This window comes from Contarinia nasturtii, unplaced genomic scaffold, assembly GCF_009176525.2.
Source record: "Contarinia nasturtii isolate CC-2019 unplaced genomic scaffold, AAFC_CNas_1.1 Cnas_scaffold_129, whole genome shotgun sequence".
NCBI lineage: Eukaryota > Metazoa > Arthropoda > Insecta > Diptera > Cecidomyiidae > Contarinia > Contarinia nasturtii.
The window spans coordinates 1697792-1719676 of NW_022197486.1; the positions used below are offsets into that span (position 1 = coordinate 1697792).

General features: G+C 34.3%; 1 protein-coding gene across 1 annotated transcript; it reads left to right on the forward strand.

Moving 5' to 3' along the window:
• Positions 1-6103: 6103 nt before the first annotated feature.
• Positions 6104-11699, forward strand: LOC116347691 (mutS protein homolog 4-like). Its single transcript, XM_031778398.1, has 18 exons — positions 6104-6155; positions 6259-6349; positions 6414-6478; positions 6569-6633; positions 6703-7108; positions 7168-7788; positions 7870-8003; positions 8076-8179; positions 8292-8394; positions 8517-8636; positions 8694-8795; positions 8859-8972; positions 9039-9403; positions 9483-9558; positions 9622-9753; positions 9828-11022; positions 11081-11376; positions 11451-11699. Exons 1-18 carry the CDS (start codon positions 6104-6106, stop codon positions 11613-11615), a joined length of 4206 nt encoding a protein of 1401 aa, XP_031634258.1. The 3' UTR covers positions 11616-11699.
• The last annotated feature ends 10186 nt before the right edge of the window (positions 11700-21885 follow it).

Genomic DNA, 21885 nt, shown 5'->3' on the forward strand with positions numbered 1-21885 from the left:
GGTATGCATGTGTATGGAATGAAACGAATTAAATGCCGCTGCTTTTTCATAGATCAATGCACTCAGATAAAGTGGCTAAATTTGATTTTACGTTGCAAACATATACACGCACACACACTGTCTGTAACTCACCGTCTATTTACTGAAATAAAATTATAATGAAACAAAAACAGAGGCTCAGTCTCAGAATTAACATGTTCACATGCAAAAACCATTACGTCTACCAAACATTTGTATTGCACACGCACTGTAGTCGATGAAAGTCGAATTTTGTTGAATCGATGATGATTATTGTGCGCTTGGAATTTATTGAAAATTTAATATCGTAGTTATTTGAATTTTCATAATCCGAAATTGCCGCTCAGCTACACACATAAACCATTGTATTGGTCCTTTTGAAGTTTTGGCTGGTCGATTTACGTCATTATTTCCCATAATAACCAGCATGATATGTTGTTCATTTTATGCAACTTGATCGACTTGCTATCGTTGGTGCATCGCACAAAGGAAAAACAATAGCTACAATCTGCCGTTTTCATATCACAACATCTAATGCTCATCTGACGCTGTAACAGCCGGAATAAACACACAAAATAGTCAACAAAAATGAAGTCAAAAGTAAATTTCCAACATCGAATTGAATCGTATTGCATCATCAAAATTCGACTTTGAAAGTTCAAGCAGTTTTTTGTTCTACGACATTGCTGATTCGAGAAATAAGCGAAAAAAAAGTGACCCAATAATGTGGAGAAAACACATTAAATGCAAACTGCACTGAAGAACCAACAAAAAAAAAAACCTTAAATTATTTTATCATGGGTTCGCATAACGGATGTTTGTGAAATATAAAATTGTAGAAACATTTGAAGATGATGACGCCAGAAGTGGTTATTTTCAATTTGTCTGTCGATTACATCGTCCCATTCGCACATTCTTTGAACTCACCATGAACATTTATTTTTTCCTTGGATTTTCTTTGCTGCTCATTATGGCTGTGATTCTTCAATCACAAAATCAAGTAAAGTGTGAAATGACATCAGCGAATGCGTTATAGCTGCTAAAAGTTGCATAACTTCATTTTCGGGTTGAGAGAGGAATGAAATGGAAAAAAGGCACTTTATGATATGAAAGTCGGTCGCAGATTGCCGTAAGGGCAAAAATTCCATTCCAATTACTATATCGATGCAACCATCGAACATTTTCAACAGAACACTTCAAATTTAACGAGACCGGGTAATATTTTTAGATTTGATTGTAAAAAATGAGCACCGCAAAGACCGCGTTTCAGAGATGGAGATGATGAGCGAAAAAAATGCGACAAAATTAAATAAAATACCACAAAGTGAATGTACTCAATTGCTAAAATCTTGAAGAAAAAAATGCCTGCAGTGATTATCGTCTTGATCTGTCGGCCCGAACTAAGCCATTGCAATTTCGAACAAACATTTTACTGATGAGAAAAATTGAATTTTTTGTTGTTGTTGTTAGTTTGCACCCTTTCGAATGTGCCCCTTATAATTTTTCACTCTGCTCTCATTTTCTGTCTTCTGGATTACGAGAGTAGGGCACACAGCACGGCGACATGAAGGATATTCAATGCTCTTTTTTTATTGAAGCAACGAAATGGTAAATTTAATTTGGAAGTTCGGGAGAGAAAGAAAAAGTCTGCCACATTTTAAATTTAGGTTAGTGGGATTATTTTTTTTTATAAATATTTTCACGTTTGTCCAAATGTTCTATTTAGCGATTTAACAAGTGTTTTCTTTTTCTTCACCATTTCAATGAAGCCATTGAAATAATTAGCTGTGAATCTGAAGTGGGCTAATGACTAGGCTAATGAAGATGGGATTTTTTTTTCGTGGAACAATTTTTTTTCTTTCGGCCGCGGAAATGTTTATAACTTCTATGTATATTGCAAAAAAAAATGCATAGCATATTAGATACAGTTATGAACGGGTTTAACACATTTCTTAGTTCATTGTATTCAACGGAAAAAAGAAGAAGCACATTTTCTTCGCTCCTGGTATGGCAACAATCGTAACTGATCTTTTCTTATTCTATTTTTATAATCTTGATATGCTAACTGCATTCAAAGCCTTTTCTCATTCTTTACGTTCCATTATGCAACACCAAGCCCACCATGGACCATACAACGGGATGAGGCTCGCCTTTTAAAGAAAATACGAAAAAATTTAAATTTTTCCAGATCGCGCCGCGTGTAAATCGAAAAAGGGCAACATAATAACACGCACCGAGAGAGAAAAAGAGAGAGAGAGAGAAAGGCACAGCAAATGGTTGGCGCGCTCGCCCATGATTGTGACGACAAAGAATAAGAGATATGTGTCATAAGATAAGATTACTTTTTATCGTTTCTCATTTTCGGAATGTGAGTTCGAATCCGTCTAGTACAAAAGTGAGAACAAATATGCGGTTCCGCGTACAACAATACAAACCATGATATCCACATATACCACGTGTAATCGCATATGTTCTACGTAATCGCGTATGTAATTTTTTTTTATGCGAAAGCGAAAAAATTATCTCTCATTCTCTCTCGCCTTTACACTCGTTTGCCTTTCGGCATGGATAAAATGTACGGCTTACACACACACACGTTCATACGAATTTTGGTTTTGTCGTATTTTCACAATGAGTTCAATGATACGGAGCTGATTTTTCTTTCTCCTATCACCAATACCTCGCGTAACGCTCCACAAAAATAAAACCAATTTTAAAATCGACAACGACACATTCACAAAACAAAGATATAACCCAAACGGAGCCAAATAAAGATAGAGAGAAAAGAAGAGGATTGAAAGAGAATAGGGTGACAAAAAAAAACATATGTATCACTAGTATAAAGTTAATTGTTTGAATAAAATAAAATACGTGCATTTTTTCATTCAAAAGCCGACGTTTTAGAATGGGTCCTAATGCCATCTCTTGATAAAGATCTAACTAGATTTATTGGCAAACTCATATGTGGTGATTGTTGTTATCGAAAATCACCAATTCGATACAAGCGGCTGTTAGCACCAAATTTATTTCCTTAATGTCGCCCAATTTTTGAGTTTCAAATTTGAATTTTCCAAAAAAGAAAAATGCTGAACGTTGACAATCTTTCAGTATGTTGATAATATTTTTTTTTTTGGAAAAACGCGGCCGCGAAGGAGCTATTGAAAAAAAAATCTTCGGAAACCTTTCCACGGACTAATTTATTTTTAAAAGACTTGCATATATCTCTGCTAAGCACATTTAAGACCTAATCAAATCAAATTTAGTTCCCTCGCGAAAAATGTGTGTTTTTTTAATTCCTGAACGAATTGTATCAATGTATTTTCGGATCAATGCATGTTCGAAACACCGTTTCACCCGTCACCCTACCGTTGATAACATAAATTTTGGCATTGAGTTTGCACCATAATTACGTAATATATGAATCGATTGCGGTTTGTTTTGTTCGCCATATAGCGAACGACTTAAAGGGAGCGATGATTTTTTCTCCTCAATCTCGGTTCTTTTTGCGTTCTGAATTTTATTGTAAATTATAAAAGAAGTATGAATCGCTTCATTCGAATCGTTTCGGTATTCGATCTCAGAATTGCACACTTCGACGAAGTGAGAAAAAAAATTACACCAACAGTAAGTATTAACGAATAATCCGTTTATAACGCTCGAAACGATTTCATTAAATTGCGTTCGATTGCTGCTTATGAGAGCATGTATGTTTACAGCACGTAATCGATTTTATATTTGGCTTATACAGTTCCATTCACTTTGCAGCTTTAAATCTTCATATTATTTTCGGTTTGTGTCGTACGACGCATAAAATACGCGTTAAACCATCATCACGTCTAAGTGTGTGTGTGTGTGTCATTTATTCAAAGAGTTTTTAGAGGCAAATAAATTTCCAAAATTACACGAAAAAAAAAAATGCGTGTTGAAGAGATAAAATAAAATGAGATCTATTTGGACATACAAACATATTTTCTTTCGGTATATTTTGTTTATTTTTGTCATATCCGCTCAATCCGTCCATTTTGAATAGTTTTTTTTATTGGGCTTATATTGGATGTGTTGTGCTTCAGGCTTTTATTGTGGATTATGGCCTGGTTAAGCTGACGATATGTTGAACTGGAAAGCAATTATTCAGATACATAAAACAAATAAGTTCTCTTTTTTTCGATTAATAAACAAAGAGATACATGGACAGAGAGCGAGAGAGAGAGAAAGAGAGAGAGTCGGGGAAAAAGTCATTGTAAACAATTTACATATATACAAAATGTGTGTCCACCTGTTTTTCTGGGCTATTAATAACAGCGACATCAAATTAATCCGAAGTGTATAGAGATTTAAGATGTGTCTACATTGTACAGTATAAATTTTATGTGTCGATATGGCCAATGTTTATTTTGTGGCGATTGGTTTGTATTTTCATGCAATCAACGAGTAAAACACAGAATGAATTATAGATTTTAAATGTGGCGTAAATAAATTAATTTTCAAACATATTTTTTTCCCAGTTAACAAATACAAACCAATCGGATCAAAGGGAACAGGAGAAGGAGAAGGAGAAAGAGAAAAAGAGAGAGAGATCGAGGCCGCGAAAGCGGCAATCAAATGAAAATCACTGAGAGAGAGTCTATATTCATTGCATTCGATATGGTTTATTATATCAAATTAAATTCAATTTTTTTTTGTTGTTTAACCGAAACACATGCTCAACGCTGTTCATACTGTTGCATTTCATATCATCATTTGTCATCTCAAACAATTTTTTTATGATTTTATTATTGCTCGGTGCACGTGTGCGTTTATGGTTTTTTGTATGTACGCTAGCGCGGAGGTCCTCCCTCATTTTTTTTCTGTCGTACCATGAGATGAAAATGTGTTTTTTTCTTCATTGCTCAAAGATGAAAATTAACGTAATGTCAATACCAGTGCATTCATCATTACGTGATTTTCGTATGAAAAGAAGCACAATTTTTATCGACAACGAAGACAGTTCGAAATGTGTCAGGCAATTGGCCGCAAATGATTGATTCAATTTATGATTTCGTTTATTCGCAGAAGAAAATATAATTTCCAATATCAAAGTGTGATGGTATGTGGAACGTCATAAAATCTCGAGATCACCACATTATTCCAAACAAAATGAATACGGTTTTTTTGGATGTTCAACATGACCGTGTGTTTGCATTAGAGGCCTCAACCCTTATTAATTGCCTTTGAGGAATTTTAATATAACCGAATCGAGATTTTTCCATAAATCATTCGATATTTTTCATCATAAGAACACATACACTTTTTTCCCGCTTTTATTTCATTTTGAGAATGTTATTAAATATTGAGTTTAGATGCGCCGCACAAACGACGATGACGACCATAACGAAAACCATCGATTGTTGTGTGGTGGTTCTTGTTCATATCATAAATTCGCCTAGTTCCGAAATTATGAAATTTCATTTTACGTTCACATTTAGGGAAAACATACGGTACACATCCGAAAGCAGAGATTTTGCATTGTGATTCACCCCGAGAAATCAAACATGTTATTACATTACTAATAACAACACAAAATAAACGATTAGGAACTAACAACGATGTGAATAACAGTATTCCGTTCAGTAAATGAATGAGAGCATGATACAGAATCGACAAACTCACAAATGCCAATTGTGATTAAATAAACAATAGCCACCGAACATGATTCCGTTTATATAATGACCGTTGCTGGTGAATTTGTGTGTGTGTGAATGAATTTTTGAAAGAAAAAATAAACATTTGAAGCGACAAATTCGAGTCAAAACAAATGCAACGATGACTCACACTTTGAAACGGCATTTCATCTTGATGGTATGAATTGGAGTAAGAAGGTAAGAGCATGTGAGCGCAAGTGAGACAAAGAAACAGAAATGAAATTGAATGAAAAGGAATGAATTGCGGTTGATGGTTAGAATGAGAAAAAAACGACAAACACTTCATTGAACGATGCGATTCATAAACAAAACTTATCAATACCGGACACACATTCGAATCTTGAAGCAGTTTAAATCAAAAGAAATTAGTCGCAATTTGATTCGAGTGTTGCAAAGACGTCACGATGAATGTGTTGAGTAAAAAGAGAAAACGTCCATCAGCTCAGCGATATCGAGGTAAGAATTTATTCGAAATCAAATTCAATTCAGTTTTCAATTCTCAAAAATTCGATTATTCATCTTCAATACGAATCTAATCGGTTGACCGATTTTAATTTAGATTACTTGGATTTCAATCGAATAAATCCGATTGGAGTTGAAGCAGCAGGCCAAGCACAAGGAATTTTGGATAATCAAAACAATGCAAATGAGTAATTATCAATCACTTCAAGCAAATTTCAAATCTTATGGCTTAAACTCTTTTTTCATTCCAAGATATTCGTTCACCACATTAGCGACTCGTGGAAATTCGGTCGTCAAACAATCAAGCACATACGTCAGTAAGTTATACGTTTGTGAAAAATCGATGCGAATCACAAAAATTGGTCGCTCGAAATCGATTTTCATGTTTCGGATGGTTTATTTTGCAGGCATCACATCTGGTCGAGGATATGCACATGGTGAAGTTGGAATTGCATACATTGATATCGAAAGTGTACGTTTACTATATTTTGCCAATGATATTGTAACATCATTTGGTTTCATTTAAATTCCATCATTTTAGCCATCGGTAAATTTGATTCAATTGAGCGATGACCCATGGTATTCTGCATTGTTGATGAAAATTCATATAATCGATCCATGCGAAATTATTTTACCTCACACGTTGTACGATGCAAAACCCGAAACAGCCGATGGAAAATTGATCAAATTTATACGCGAAGACTTTCCCAAATTACCGCTTATAACAGTTCCTCGGCGACATTTCAGCGAGACCGATGGTTTGACTTTGATCACAAAGTATTGCTCCGACAAATATAAATATGTTAAAGAGGAAATTGCATTGAAATACTATGCACTCTCGGCTGCATCAGGTTTATTGAAATATTTACAATTTCATCTCAACATTTATTTCAAAGAAAACGGTTTGAAATTGGATTTTGAGACAAAATTTGCGCATATGCAAATTGGTGAGTGTCGTTTATTTCGCATTGTTTATCATTTTGAGTGTCACTGACATTTGTTGCAGATATTGATACATCATACAAACTAGAACTGATGTCACAAAACAATCCGAATACGGTCAAAAGTAATTTTCCGTCATTGTACAAGATTCTGGATCATTGTAAAACATCACTTGGACAACGAACACTTCGTGCCCGCATTTTGGAGCCAATGTGTGATATAACCAGCATCAATGACATTCATGATTGTATTGCCGAACTAAATCAGCCTGAATATCAGCAGCTGAAAGAAGATCTCATATCCGTTTTAGGCCAATTCAATAATGTCGATCGATTGTACAAACTGGCTTTGGTTGTGCCACAAGATAATAACTTACGAGCAGCCGAAATACTCATAAATCAAGCGTTGCACTTGCAGAAATGTCTTGCGCTTGTGCCATCGTTGGAGGGTCGGCTAGTGCCATTGACGAGCAAAGTATTTCAGGAAATTAAAGTAAACCTCATGGATCAACGTTACGTTTCAATATTAAATCATATTGATACCGTGATTAATAAAAATATAATGCAGTTTCACAAAGACAGCACCTCTCAACTCGTGCAACGTATTAATTGCATTCAAAGTGGCCACAACAATCTTGTTGACATTCTTCGAAAAACTTTCAACGAATTATCGCAGCAATTGGACGGTAATGGATAAAACAAAATTTAAGTAACAAAATTGGATACATTTTCGACTTCAAAGTTTTTTTTATTCATGTTTTTTTTAGTATGCATTGGTGAAATGTCGAGCAAATATGGTCAAGCATTTAAACGGCATTATTCTGTGCAAAGAGGTTTCCATGTGATATTGTTGATTGCAAATCACGCGGTGACACTTGAATTCCCCGACGAAATTGAAGTGGTGAGTGTTTCTTATAAAGTTTTGGCATCCAATTTAATTCGCCAATGACATTTTCAAACGATTTATGGTTAGTTCGACTCCAAAAGGAACACATGCTACTTGACAACGCCAGAGGTCAAAAAACTCAATATTCGTATCCAGGATATTATCGAAGAAATAACGCTTCAAAGCAACATGTACGGACTTTAAAAATTTTAAAAAAATTGAATTCGACGAAATTTGAGCGATAAAAAAAGAGATTCGATAATTGCAACTTTTTCATAATTTGGTTTCTCTTTGTTTTAACAGTGTCATCGCTCAGATGTTGAATGGAATTATGAAAGAAATCGATGCGGTTTACGATTTGAGTGGATACACTGCAACGCTCGATATCATTTTATCATATGCTACGGTATGGGCTTATGTTTCTTTCTTTGTCGATATTATGTTCTGTACACGATTTCAGTCAAGATTTTTTTTTTAATTTCATACGAAATCGTTGATTTGTCTTTATTATTTCTTTATCTTGATTAGGCCAGTGCAAATAACAATTTTGTTCGTCCAACATTCAGTGATGAAATGAGAATTGTTGATGCGATTCATCCCTTACTTGAAAAAAATATTCATCGAACAATAGCTACACCAAATAACATAGTAAATAAAATTTGAAAAAAAGGAGAAACAAAAATCTAAAAAAAGATTAATTTCTAGATTGCGACTCCAGAGTATAATTTCTTTATAATAACTGGACCGAATATGGGCGGAAAGACAGTTTACATAAAAACCATTGCTATTCTTCAGATTATGGCACAGGTAGTTTAAACCCTGGAGCAATCGTTGTCGTTTATTACAATTTAATTCATTTTTTGCACATAGATCGGTTGTTATGTACCAGCTAAAAGTGCACAATTTCGCATCACCGATCGAATCTTCAGTCGAATGGGATTCAATGACTCAATCCAGAAAAATTTGTCAACATTCATGATGGAGGTAGTATAAATTGACATTTTGTATTTTAATCAATGAATTCAATAATAATTCCAAATTTAAATGTAGATGAATAATATCGAGCACATTTTAAAAAATGTGACGTCAAATAGTTTGGTAATAATTGATGAACTATGCCGTAGTACAAATCCAAAGGAGGGCTCTCAATTGGCATGGAATATTTGTGAACATTTGGCATCGATTCGCGGTACTTTCAACGATGGAAAATATTTTGTAAATGAAAGCAATCAAATGTGCGACAATGACAATGGGACTGTGAACGGTGGCGTTTCTGTTGAAGGAGCATCAACTACAACACGTAGTTCAACATTGAAAAATACAAATATCAACGTCATTACAGCACCGTTCATCTTTCTGACCACCCATTTTCATAGTCTAACCAAATTGAGCGATCCATTCTTCAATGTTGTGAAGTAAGCGTTGCGATTTTCCACATGACATTTCTTTAAAAACTGAATGAAGAAATTTCTTGTGTTTTTTTTTTTGTTCAAGTTTAAGTTTCTCTGCTGAACAAATTACAAACAATGAAAGTGGAGGACATTCCTTGGTGTACAATCATCGAATTCAAGTGAGAGTTTTTATTTATCTTCATTCTGTCTAAATTCATAGTGTAATTTGTTGGAGTTTTCAGGAAGGTGTTACTACAGGCGTGACAAGTTATGGTTTGGCTATTGCCAAAACTGTACGATTTCCAGCTGATATCATGGCCCATGCCACTGAACTCAATCAACGTTTTATCAGCGGTGAAAATTCTCAAAATATGGTTGAGTTTAAGTTTCCAAAAGCAAGAAATGTTCTTTTGACATCATTTTTAATTTCTTTTTCGTATTTTTCTAGACTCAAAACCGGCCGAAACGCAAACTCTCAAATATAGGCCGACAAATATTGCATTTGAACCAGAATTTACGAGTTATGTCGATCGATGATGTGGCAAGCGTTATTTCGAATGGCATAAATACAGCGCATCGTCGTCGACGACGTCATTTTGGTGCACCATCAGAACGTACCACGTCAACCACAAGCACGGAATATGAAGATCATTTAAAGATTGACCGTATTTTATACAATGCATACGGTGACATATCGAGTTTAATACGAAACACTACTCTCGATTGGACGTTGCGTTATAATGATGAAATTAATGAAGACGTCAACCTCAGCGATGCACAAAATATTGCCATCCAAAATTTTCTTGTAACATTTGTTGAAGAGCATCAAGATGGTTTGATTGAAGCGCTTGGAAATTTGAGTTTATCAAATGAAATGCCAGAACCACTAGCGCCAGCGCCAGCACCAGCATCACAAGCACAACAAAATAATGTACAAGATGAAATATCACCGATGAATCCAAATATTGAACGTGATCCAGACGAATTATCATCAATTTTATCAGTTCAACGTCTCATCGTTCCGAATGTTGAGTTGAGTGGCATTAATAGTTTTACATCCAAAGCGGCCAAAATTTCGACTCCGTCACGATTATCATTTAGCCCAAAAACTCCGCCAAGATCTGAGACCAGTTCCAGACCACCATCATCAGCGTCCAAAACATTTACAATGCGTCGAAGTCTGTTTGACTATAACGATTCCCAGTCAAGCTTTTCATCTTTTCAAACCAAGTCACGATACAGTTCCAGTAGTTCAAGCAGTTTTAGCACAATGTCTTCGCCAATGAGTCTAGATGATTCGTTTTTCATTCAACCGACACAATTGAATAACTTCGGAATGAATTTTGATTTCAGCCAAAGAAATAACACACAGTCTTCATTTAATGAACCCACATTTATGAGATCTCAATCACAAAATGACCTATGTACGCTACCAGGTGGTGATGAGAATATTTTCTCAAGCAAATACTTTTCGCAAGCTGATGGTTTTGACGATTTTGAAGCACGCACACCCAAATTACCATCATCGCCGCCAGGAAGCCGACCAATGTCACGATCATCACAACATTCACGACCGGATTTAAGCAGAATCAGACAAATGTCTGGCCGATCGCTTGTCAATCTACCCACCGCATCAAATTCAGGTAATTTACATCATAAGTTTTATTTGGAATTCAGTAAGACACCGGTTTATCTAAACAGGACGGAGTTCAGCTAGTTCAAGTTTTGGAAAATTCACAATGGACTCTTCATTTCGCGGCAACAGTCGATTAAGCAATTCTAGCGATCATGAAAAGGCGAAACGAAAAGTTCCACTCATTCGAAAAGCGAAATTGAAGACATCATCGGTTTTCGGTGATACGTCAAAGATATTTGCAACACCTGCACCAGAAAAAATTGCAGCAATTCCGAAACCCAAACCGCCGCCCGCAAATCAAAATCAATTCAATGTACGTCAAACTGATACAAGTTTTACGGCAACAATGCAACGATTACAGGTTTGATACAATTTTTTATTGCCACTCAGTTGGTTTTTCATAATTTTCAACTTTTTAATTCATCCATTTTATAGAGAATTCAAGCCAGAAAACATTCATCTGGAACAAATGCCAACAACACGGTGAATCAACCGAATCCACCAAATCGACTACCTTCAATCCCCCAAATCAACCAACAACAAGCTGATGCTGATGAACAGCCAGCGCCACCATTGACCCCACCACCAGGATTTCAATAAAGTCGATTTTGAATTCGAAATTTGAACAGCATTCTGTTCCACGATCGTATCAATTTATAAAAATCGCGAAATTACTCTGAATTCAACGGATCAAAATGCAAAAAGTTTCTACTGACATCGAAATTAAATACGAGTAGGAAAAATGTACTATTCGAATTAATTTGTGAATAAATCATATATTTCAATGTTAAAAATACGTAGAATAATAAAAAAATTTTATAACTTTTCAACGATAAACTGGATGTTTAGTTAAATTTGACAACTTGTTAATAAAGACCGAACCATAGTTATTCTATAGAATTGAATGAAAAAAAAAATGTAAATAAATATACAATGATTGAGTTGGCGAATATTTTAAATGAGGGACAGTAAAATATTTTATTATCACCCATACTTCGAGTTGTAAAAACAGTCGAAAAAAATGTGAAATAGAACTTGATGTGTGTTTATAAAAAAATGTGAAAAATTTGTTGAGCCTCCATTTTATTTTCTCTCCTTTTCTCGGCAATTTTCATCGATGTATATGTTATATGTTGTAAAAGCTTTGATCGTAGTATTTTTCGTCAAAATTCCTTTCATATTTTTCGATATGTATGTTTCTTTGTGTCCAGTCAAACCGGCCACTATCACTCAAGAATTTTCTACGTCAAACAAGCGACGAGAGCCGTATGATATTTTTATGCGTTATTGCATAGTGTCCATATCTCTGAGAATGAACAAATCCCTATAATCTTGTTGCTAAAGTTTTTATTTGTTTTCTTTTTTGATGATTTCATGCATAACATGAACATGTTAAAACCATTGTTTTGCTTGCCATCGAATGGTGCCATGCTGCTCTCAATTTATGCGATGAGTTTTTTTTCTTTCAGATCATCGACCAAACTTATTTCTGAATGTGAGGAAGAAAACAAAAACCAATAAAAAAAAATGTATAAACACATTGCGGAAAACAGAGTTGAGTAATCCATGTATGATGAGAGTGACCCTATCGTTTTTATTTGTAGGCTTCAGTTCAGACAAACAACAACAAAATAATATCAACAATATTGCATGTGTGTGTTCTCTGTTCTCAGTTGAATGCATCAACCACCGAAAATCCATATATTGAACGATAGAAAATGTGATGAGACCATAAAAAAATGTTTGAGACAGACCAAAACAGTATCACAATTACTATAACACCCGAAAAAAAAATCGCATAAACATTCAAACGTTTACTTGGTTCTGAGAGAGACGAATTATGTAAACAGGTCAATTTTTGGGATCACACAAAATACTTCTATCTTAACTGCAACATGGATCGAATTTCTTTGATTGCGCGTACTTCAATAGTCGAGATTCAGTGAAGAAAAAAAAGACACACATACAACCGTCGTCGGCCGAAAATGTTTTATTTAACTGCGATGACCCTTATAATACTAAAATCATCTCTTGATCTAATTCGATTGCATTGCAAACGAAAGGGAAAAAATTATGTAATATTGGGCTTTAATTTTAAATTTGCCTTTTGCTCCTTAATTCCATGTGACTTGTTTTTTTTGTTGCTAAAAACCATCCGTGTTCACCGCTCCACTTTCACATATAAAAACCTACACATTATAATCTCTGTATTAACATGGTAGTTCCTTTCTTATCGGGTTACGTATATTGTGCCTAAAATCAGTTGTTTTTTTTCGTCGTACAATTGCTGTTACGGCAAGCCACAAAATGTCAATGGCTTGAATGAAACAAGTATGTACGTTCTTAATTTGCGCAATAAAATGACACTCACTGCTATAGCAGCACCCTATGCGGGGAAAATCGGTCGTTCAATCTTCTCTTATGACAAAATCACATTGTCGAAATTAGCTTTTGAAACTATCGTTTATTATCCATCCATCTCAAGAGATTTTCGCCAAGCAAACGAGTACAAATTGCCAAAAACCGGATAATGTAAACGGCACATACACAAGAAACAATGACATAGACACCATATCAATGATGCGCTCCAAATATCTTTTACACTTTCGCATTCTCTTCGAGCAATTATCCATTATTAATATTGTATTGTTTCTAAGGCTTGTCTTTTTGCCTTCACTTTATTAGATAATGAATGAATTGCAGATTAGTAAACAAGTACGGACTAACAGAATTAAATGGTAAGATTATTAGTTTAAATTGATGAATTTATGGGTGATGCTTGTAGTCTCTTGAGTATCGAAGCACGAAAAACGCCAATGAGGTGAGATAAAGGGGCGCCGAAGTGCTCACGATTCGACTTGCGATCAAGGTGTAATAAGGGAACGAGAAGTTGAAATTTATTGATGCTTTTTAAGACCGATCTCCGTTTCGCACGATTTACAGCTAATTATCCCTTTTGAACGGTGAAAATCACTCAAATCAATTACTGTCTGAACAAAAAATCGATCGACATTTTTGGCAGCCAACCACTTTTGCTTTATTCACCTTTCAACTTTTTTTTTCTATTTCATTATTCCAAAAAACGGTGAATTTCTTTGACCCGATGTAATGTAAGCGCCGTTCACAAACATAAATTCTTACGTCGGTGGCGATAATGGGAGCAAAAAAAAATCCAATTCAAACAAAGGAAATAAAGAGCAAGAGAAAGCGAAAATCGTAGTATATTGCAAAATTTGGCTTGATTTATGAACAAATTCAAATCACATCGAAAACTCGCTTGCGATAAGGTTGTTGGTAACTGAAGAAAATTATGTAAGTATTTATTTGGTGTACAATTGTTTTTTTTTCTGCTTGCAATTTTTCTTCTCTTTTTCATTTTCTATTTGTTGAAAACAAATCTGAAATATGTTAGAGAGAGAGAGAGAGAGAGAGAGAGAGAGAGTTCCGAGTGAAAAATCGTTGTTACTTTTTTGGTTCTTTAACTAGGAGCAAGCTTTCTTTTTCTATCTCATCGTTCCAAACGTGGGCTTAGTTTTCGATGAGGACATGTGTTTCGCGTTCGTTCGTTGGTTACTACTCCGCCCCACATTCACTCCGTCTCAGGTGTTTACAGATTATCGTTAAATTTCTTTTTTTTTCATTCTTCTCTCTTCTTATATTCTTACAAATCGCTTCTCTTTATACATTTCACTTGCGTCGGTTTATATTTATTAGAAAGTGTATGCCTTTTTCTCTGTCCATACATAAATATATATTCTCTCCCTCTCGTTGAAAAATGGTGGATAATCATAATTTTCTGTTGTACATTACATTTATAAAATAAATATATATTTTTTTCATCGTATTTATTTTTGTATTTTCATGTATTTATTTGCTGGTCCAGAATAACATATACACACACACCGACATCCAGAGAGAATCACCAGAACAGTGCAGTAAATTTGCAAGTGTAATGTGTGAAATGTGCACACACCTGATGCCATTGTCGTTTGCACAAAATGATAAATCCATAAGCCAATATTTAAATCAAGGCATTTGAGATAGAGTGGCAAACATACGACGAGGGTAATGATGTTAGATTATTTGCTTGAGTTTCGATTTAAATGCGTGTGCGTGCATGCATCTATATGCCAGTCTGTGAACTCTGAATATTGCTCACAATTTGACGAGGTGGCTAGTTGACTGGTCAGTCCTAAAACATGATACAAATGACTTCATCATTTATCCGAGAAACCATAAAATTAATTGCTAGACCACGGACATTTTCCACAGTCGACTTTGCGTGAGGTTGCCAAATCACGTGGCTTCTTTTAACTCTTTTTTTTCTCAAGTTTTTTAGGACCGCCTTCTATACAAAACGATGTACAGGTAAATGTTAACCTTTTGAAATTTGCTTGCGTGATGGGCAAAAACAAAAATTAAATTACCTGAACGACAAAAATGACGATGACAATCGAAAAAGAAGCAGATTTCAATTGTGTCACTCGATTTTTTTCAATTCGTCAATGATATGAACGCACTTTGGCATTCACGTTTCAGCGTAATGGCAATTTAAAGGTCCCCAGTGAATTGCAATCATTTTTTTCACTGACGTGTCCCTTTTCGGTTGGATTTTTTCCCTCCTACTGCCTCCACTTTCAATTGAAATTTAAAATCCGAAATCATTTGTACACAAACACTGTTGATTTGGAGAAGAGTGCGCGAGTTTCAATCATTTAAATAAACGTTGCCGGCTTTATTATGTGTGTATGACACATTCGAATTGATTGTCACATGGGAATGAGATTGTGCGAAAAATGTTACAAAAAAAATACACCAACGAATGAATATAAAACCAAAATATATATTTATTGTAAGGATTTCTTTTCCAATTTTTTTTTCCTTTTCATTTCGTATATTTCTCGGTATTTTGAGTGATGTGATACGGAGAGAGTTGGAGTGAGAAGAAAAAATAACGGGAATTTAGCAAGAGAGAATCATATTTTTGAACGCACACACAAAAATTATGATGAAAAACAAAACAAAGTCATATTATTTATTCGCATATCCGATTTCCCCTTTTCATTCTACAATCGAAAAAGTGTGTGGATTTTTATTACGTGAGATACGTACTGCAGTCGGTGGTTATTGTCATCGTCAAACATTGACATCGTATGTTTATGTATCATTCGGTTGTAGTAGATACATTTCGGCAGCTAATGCCCACATCCACACACAAACACATGCATTTTGTATTTGGATGGTGAATTACAAGAAAATTCATGTATTACATATCATACTACTAACCTCCATATAAATTGGGATTTAGTTTTCACTAGAAGATTTATACGATTATTTGGGATTAGACGCTGTTTGGGCTGAACATGCAATGCCATCGGCCGCAGCAGTAACAGTCGACAATTGGTACTGATCGAGTATACCCATAACGATGCCAAAGAATGCCTACACTCCATTTTGCCGCACACAACAGTTTAGAAACTATGTGCCTCTATATAATATGTGCTAATGATTACAAACACACAATTTATAATAAGGTATTGTTTTCAAACAGATAGACAGACAGAGAGCAATGTGTGATTTGTACGAGTTTGTTTTTTTCAGATACCCTTGCCATGGTCTGTGTAGTGTGTATCGAGACTCAGTCAATGTGGGCTCTTCTCTCATATGTGCGAGATTGACGAAGTGTCAACACGGTGCGTGTATATACAGTGTATGTGCGTCACAAAATGACAGACAGAAATATATTTATTATGAATATGTGATAAATTGTGTTATGTGATCCAGATATGAATTAAACACGATACTGACTAACAACGACGAAATGATGCGGTTTTCCATGTCAATTTTTCTATGATGGTGACACAATCACACATACAATCCAAAGACGTAAAAATCACACACCATCATTTTTCTAAAATGTATGAGACTTTAAATGTGAATGTCCGAATTGGCGTGTTTTCGCCCGTCATGGTGCGACAAAACATACATTATTATGTCATTCATCCGAATAAATATGCTGTTCATAAATAAATGGTTGGAAACACAAGTGCAACTTATATCATTACTTAAAGCTGGTTAACACTCTGATGAAACATGGGTATCTCTCGGTCTTTTATTTGCTAACGTATGCTACATTTGTACAAACTATTCAACGTTAGAACGACGACACACGCACACATAATTTAACCTCACCGCAACATTGAACAAAATACATGGTATTAGATTCACTTGCTAATACCATTTGACTTAACTACTTTATATCGAAAATGAAAAGAGACGCTCACAAATAACCGAAGAAAAGAGAAGCACAAAAACAACATACCGTACGAAACAGGCAAAGGGATCAACAATGTTATTCATGCTGGTAGCATCATCATCACCATCACCACCTACTATCATCGAGCCTGTTATGCCAACAGATAAAAATGAAATACAAACATATTACCACTTAATATTTTAATGCGACTGTGATTAAATCCACTTTTTTCTACTGGCTTTTTTCGGGGATGAGCAATATTTCGTGTTCATCGTCAGCAACATTTTTTTCCTGGTAGTTTTGGCTATTGTATTTAAGAAGTCGAAAAATATAGGAGACACATACATAGAAAATCTTTCTTTTTGTTGGAAATTTTTTTACACCACTTTTACGGTATATGAAAAGTTTTTATCGAAGAGTTTAATAAAATTCAGAAAATAAATTAAGTCTTTTCATTCTTAATTAATTAATAATGCAGTTTTTCCAAAATATTTGACTTCAAACTCAAACTATTCAATATATCGATAGATCCATTCGATTAAATTCAATATTGCACAATTCCATTTTATCTTAATTTTGAGTGTGTTTCCATATTTCTAAAATCGTCAATAGAAGCTTTTCAAAAATCAATTTTGCGTTATTTCGATTAAGTTTTAACATAATAAACGTCAAATTACTTTGACTGGCTATCTTTCGGTAAGTTTTTATTGATTGGAAAACCCCAGTCGTTGAAAAACAAAAATCATTTGTTCAAGTTGACGAACGTACAGACCGTGAATATTTCAAAAATAAGAGTTATATTTTGGTTGGTTTTCTTTTAAGTGAAATATCCCAGAAAATATATTTTTTAACAGCATCGATTCGTCTTTAATGTTGTTAATTCATTTGCACAGCCAATAACTAGAGGATAATTACTATCTATCCATAGATTTATATGGGTGTTACATATTACAAACTTGTAAAAACAGCTCAACTATTATTTTACATTAATAAAAAATAAATATAGAGGAATTATTGTATCTTTAAATTCAGCAAATATTTATAAAAAATTGTAAAATTTATTTCTTTCAAACTGAAAATAAGCGAACAAAACACCATTTATTTACAACAGAATGATGTCATAATTCATATCTCAAGTACAATAAGTGAGTTTTGGTTGTGAATATTTCGAATATTTGAAGGTCCAAGAATCATAGGTGATGACGAGGGTTCCTAGAAATTGTTGACATCGTCAGGGACCCCCATGGATTTTTCCAGGAACCCCCTACAGAATTTTAACATCACCCCCCTCCCCTAAATTTTTTACGTCATCTTCTATGTCCAAGAATTAATTATCCCTAAGAATAAGTAGTGGAACTCATCATTCATTTTTAGGCCTTCATTTCATTTTGAATTCAAAGGAAATTTACTATAATAATTCTTTTACAGCATTAAACTATTAGGTATTATAACATAGGTATAGCTTCGTTTACATCAATGTTATCAAAATGACGGAAAAAAATCAAAAAACAAAAATATTTTGAACGTACTTAACGATGATTGCATACAGGTGATTCTATGCTATCTGACGTATCCTTGTGATTTCTATAACTTCACTTTTGAATCTACGCGATTTCTGGATGATGCAAAATGATGTTATCCAAGGCGTTTAAAAGAGATTTAGGTATTGATCAAAAGTACAATCAATTTATAATTAAAACATCGACACATGGAAAATGTTCCAGAGCTTGAAGAAATTGACTATAGTTGGAAAATATGTATCTATATTTGACTTACCCGTGACGCTGGAAATTTCGAATTTGAAACATACCGAATTAAAAATTCTGTCGAGAAACGAGAATCACAATCATCCAAAATTAGAAAAGGTTAATTTTCTTAAAAATATAGACGATGAAGTACTCACTATATTAATATACAAAAAGTTTAAGGTTTAGTTATTGTAACGCTATACAACCAGAAACTTTCATTACTACCAGCAAACTTGTACCAAAGCTAGTTGATTTGAAGATTGATTATAAAAGTCAAGAAGTATGCGACCAGTAATAATATTGAAATGTCTTCAATTTGTTATTTGTAATCTATCGATGAAACCACTAATTGAATCAGTCGCTGCCAGTATGGTTCCAATAGAAGACTTCGCATTCATTGACCGTTTCTTTGAATGTGAAAGCTATATACCAATATTATCAAAATTGAAGCAATTGAAAAAAAATTAAACTTCACTATAAACAAAACCATTCCTGCCGACAACTTTATCAGAACGACAATGGAATTGCCAGCTTTAACAAATATTAATGTGTAATTCATTAGCATCACTCCGCAACAAATAATAAAAGTTTTATATTATGGTAAACATTTGAATAGGATCAATATACTTACAAAGTATTTTGATATGGATTTGAGTGCGAATCAGTCTATTTTGGCGCTAATCCATTAGTACTTTATATAGTGGCCAGAAAATTATACACGGTTCATACGATTGTCGATTTTCATTTGAACAAGAACATTAAAAGATTACCAAGAAAAGCATTTATTTGATTAAAATTATAATAATGAAATTGAGAAATTCCATAGAATGTTATAAGTCAAGTTCAAAACCGAATAAAATATTGGACTTTGATATTTTCATTTATTTTTGTTATTCTTTCAAATGCGTGAAGTATTGATAAAGAAATAGGCATCAAAATTGTAAGTCGCAAACTTAAAAACAAATGAAAATTCCCATTTTTGAGAATCTTTGGGTCCATGAAACTGCAGGTGGGAAATCGATTTCGCATAAATAGTGATTGATTCGTAATTTGGATTCGATTGTCACCAATCCACTGATTTTTGGCCCAATCTAACGAGAATTTCTGTATTTTACACTAAATTCCTTCTTGTTAGCTCCAAACATTTCAAGGAATTAAGCATATTCCATTTCACTCCAAAAGTAAACTCTTTAACCCTTCTTCACTCTCTTTAAAAATACAATTGAAATAATCAGATATTGAATTTGATTACAATTCCTTTAAAACACAACTTGAGCGTTGACCTTCTGTTCTGAAATTTATCGAAAAAGTTTTCTCGAAAAACAAATGTTATTAAATGAATAAGTGATATTTTCCCGAAATTCAGTTCCAGAATGTTTTGACTTGACTGTAGAAAAAACGGCATATATTGTGTGTGCAAAAACAAATGCAATTAAATTGCATTTATAAATGTGATGTGAAACATATGCGCGCACGGTGCAAAATAAAATCGTCTAGATTAAATGTGCGATAAATCTGTTAAATATGTTGAAGTAAAAGTTTTTCGCGACTTGATTTTGTAATGGTTTAAATGCAACATTCGAAATGCAGTTAAAAATGTATGAGAAGAATTGTGCGCTCGCGTGTGTGTATTTGTGAATGTGTTTGATATTTTTTTATTGTCCGTCTTCTTTGGTATCCGTGTTTATTTGTAGCTGGTACGTTATTTAGTGAAATAAATGTGCATGTTGCAATGATAAGAGTAGAGAGTAATGGTAAGTGTGTAGAACGTAAACCATTTGAATGGGAGAAATTTAATGTACTTCATTTAAGTTTTGGAATAGTGAGATCGAGCATTGGTGCTAAAAGGAAGTAAGAAGGAGGGAAAATGGTAAACAGAAATATGGCAAACACTTTTTCACCTTGTGTTTTTCGCGCGCAATCTCTCTCTCCTATTTGCTCTTATTCCCTTTTTCCCCATACATTCATTTTCAAAATTGTAAAGTTTTCATTTTTATTACTAAGCGAACTATCACCAACTTTGTTTGGCACTGTCGCTTTACTCTTGTTTCTTCTTCTTTTCCACACATTTTTTTTTCTCTTGTTACATTCGATATAAATACTATGTACCGTTTTGTTTCGCTTCAATCCGCTAGTCCGCAATTGCATTTAGGTTCCTGTTTCTGATTGCCGCGTTTTTCTTCCATTGGCTTTCGTTCATTCGCCAGTTTGTTCATTCATTTTGATCTGTTATTCGTTTGAAATGTTCGTGTTTTTTATCTTTCTTCCTTTCTATCTTCGTCGCTCTTTCTCTTGTCGTCCCGTGTTTATGTGTTCGTGTCGGTTGTTTTTTTTTCTCTCTCTCGTATTTGTTTAATAACTCTCGCATACAATACAGCTACAGAAACGGCAGTAGCCGGACACTTTCTTGTTTCGGTGAAAGGTAGTCGTGGCTTAAGCAGCATTGAAATCACTTTTCCTTTATTTTATATACACCATATACACACTTTATTACAGTAGATAATGCCCATATACTAGTTGCTTTCTCTCTATTTTTATTCGCTCTCTCTCGCCTCTGTTTCGTATCGCAGTTCGTGTCTTTTTTTTTCATTCACTTTTTTATATATGGTAGCGCCTCGCCAACAGTTCATAGTCTATATTATAGTTGGTTGTTGTTCTTTTTTGATGTTGTTGTTGTTGCTGCTGCTGACAGAGTATAGTGGCAAGAGTATTTCGTTAACCACTCTCTAACTAGCCAAAATCTATGGCGAAAGAGAGAGAATGAGTGGAAATGTTGTACTCTTTATATACATATGAACTGGTAAAGTATCGGAGTTGGTTGTGTATGAGTGACGAAACGATATATCCGTTCGTTGAATTTCCAACA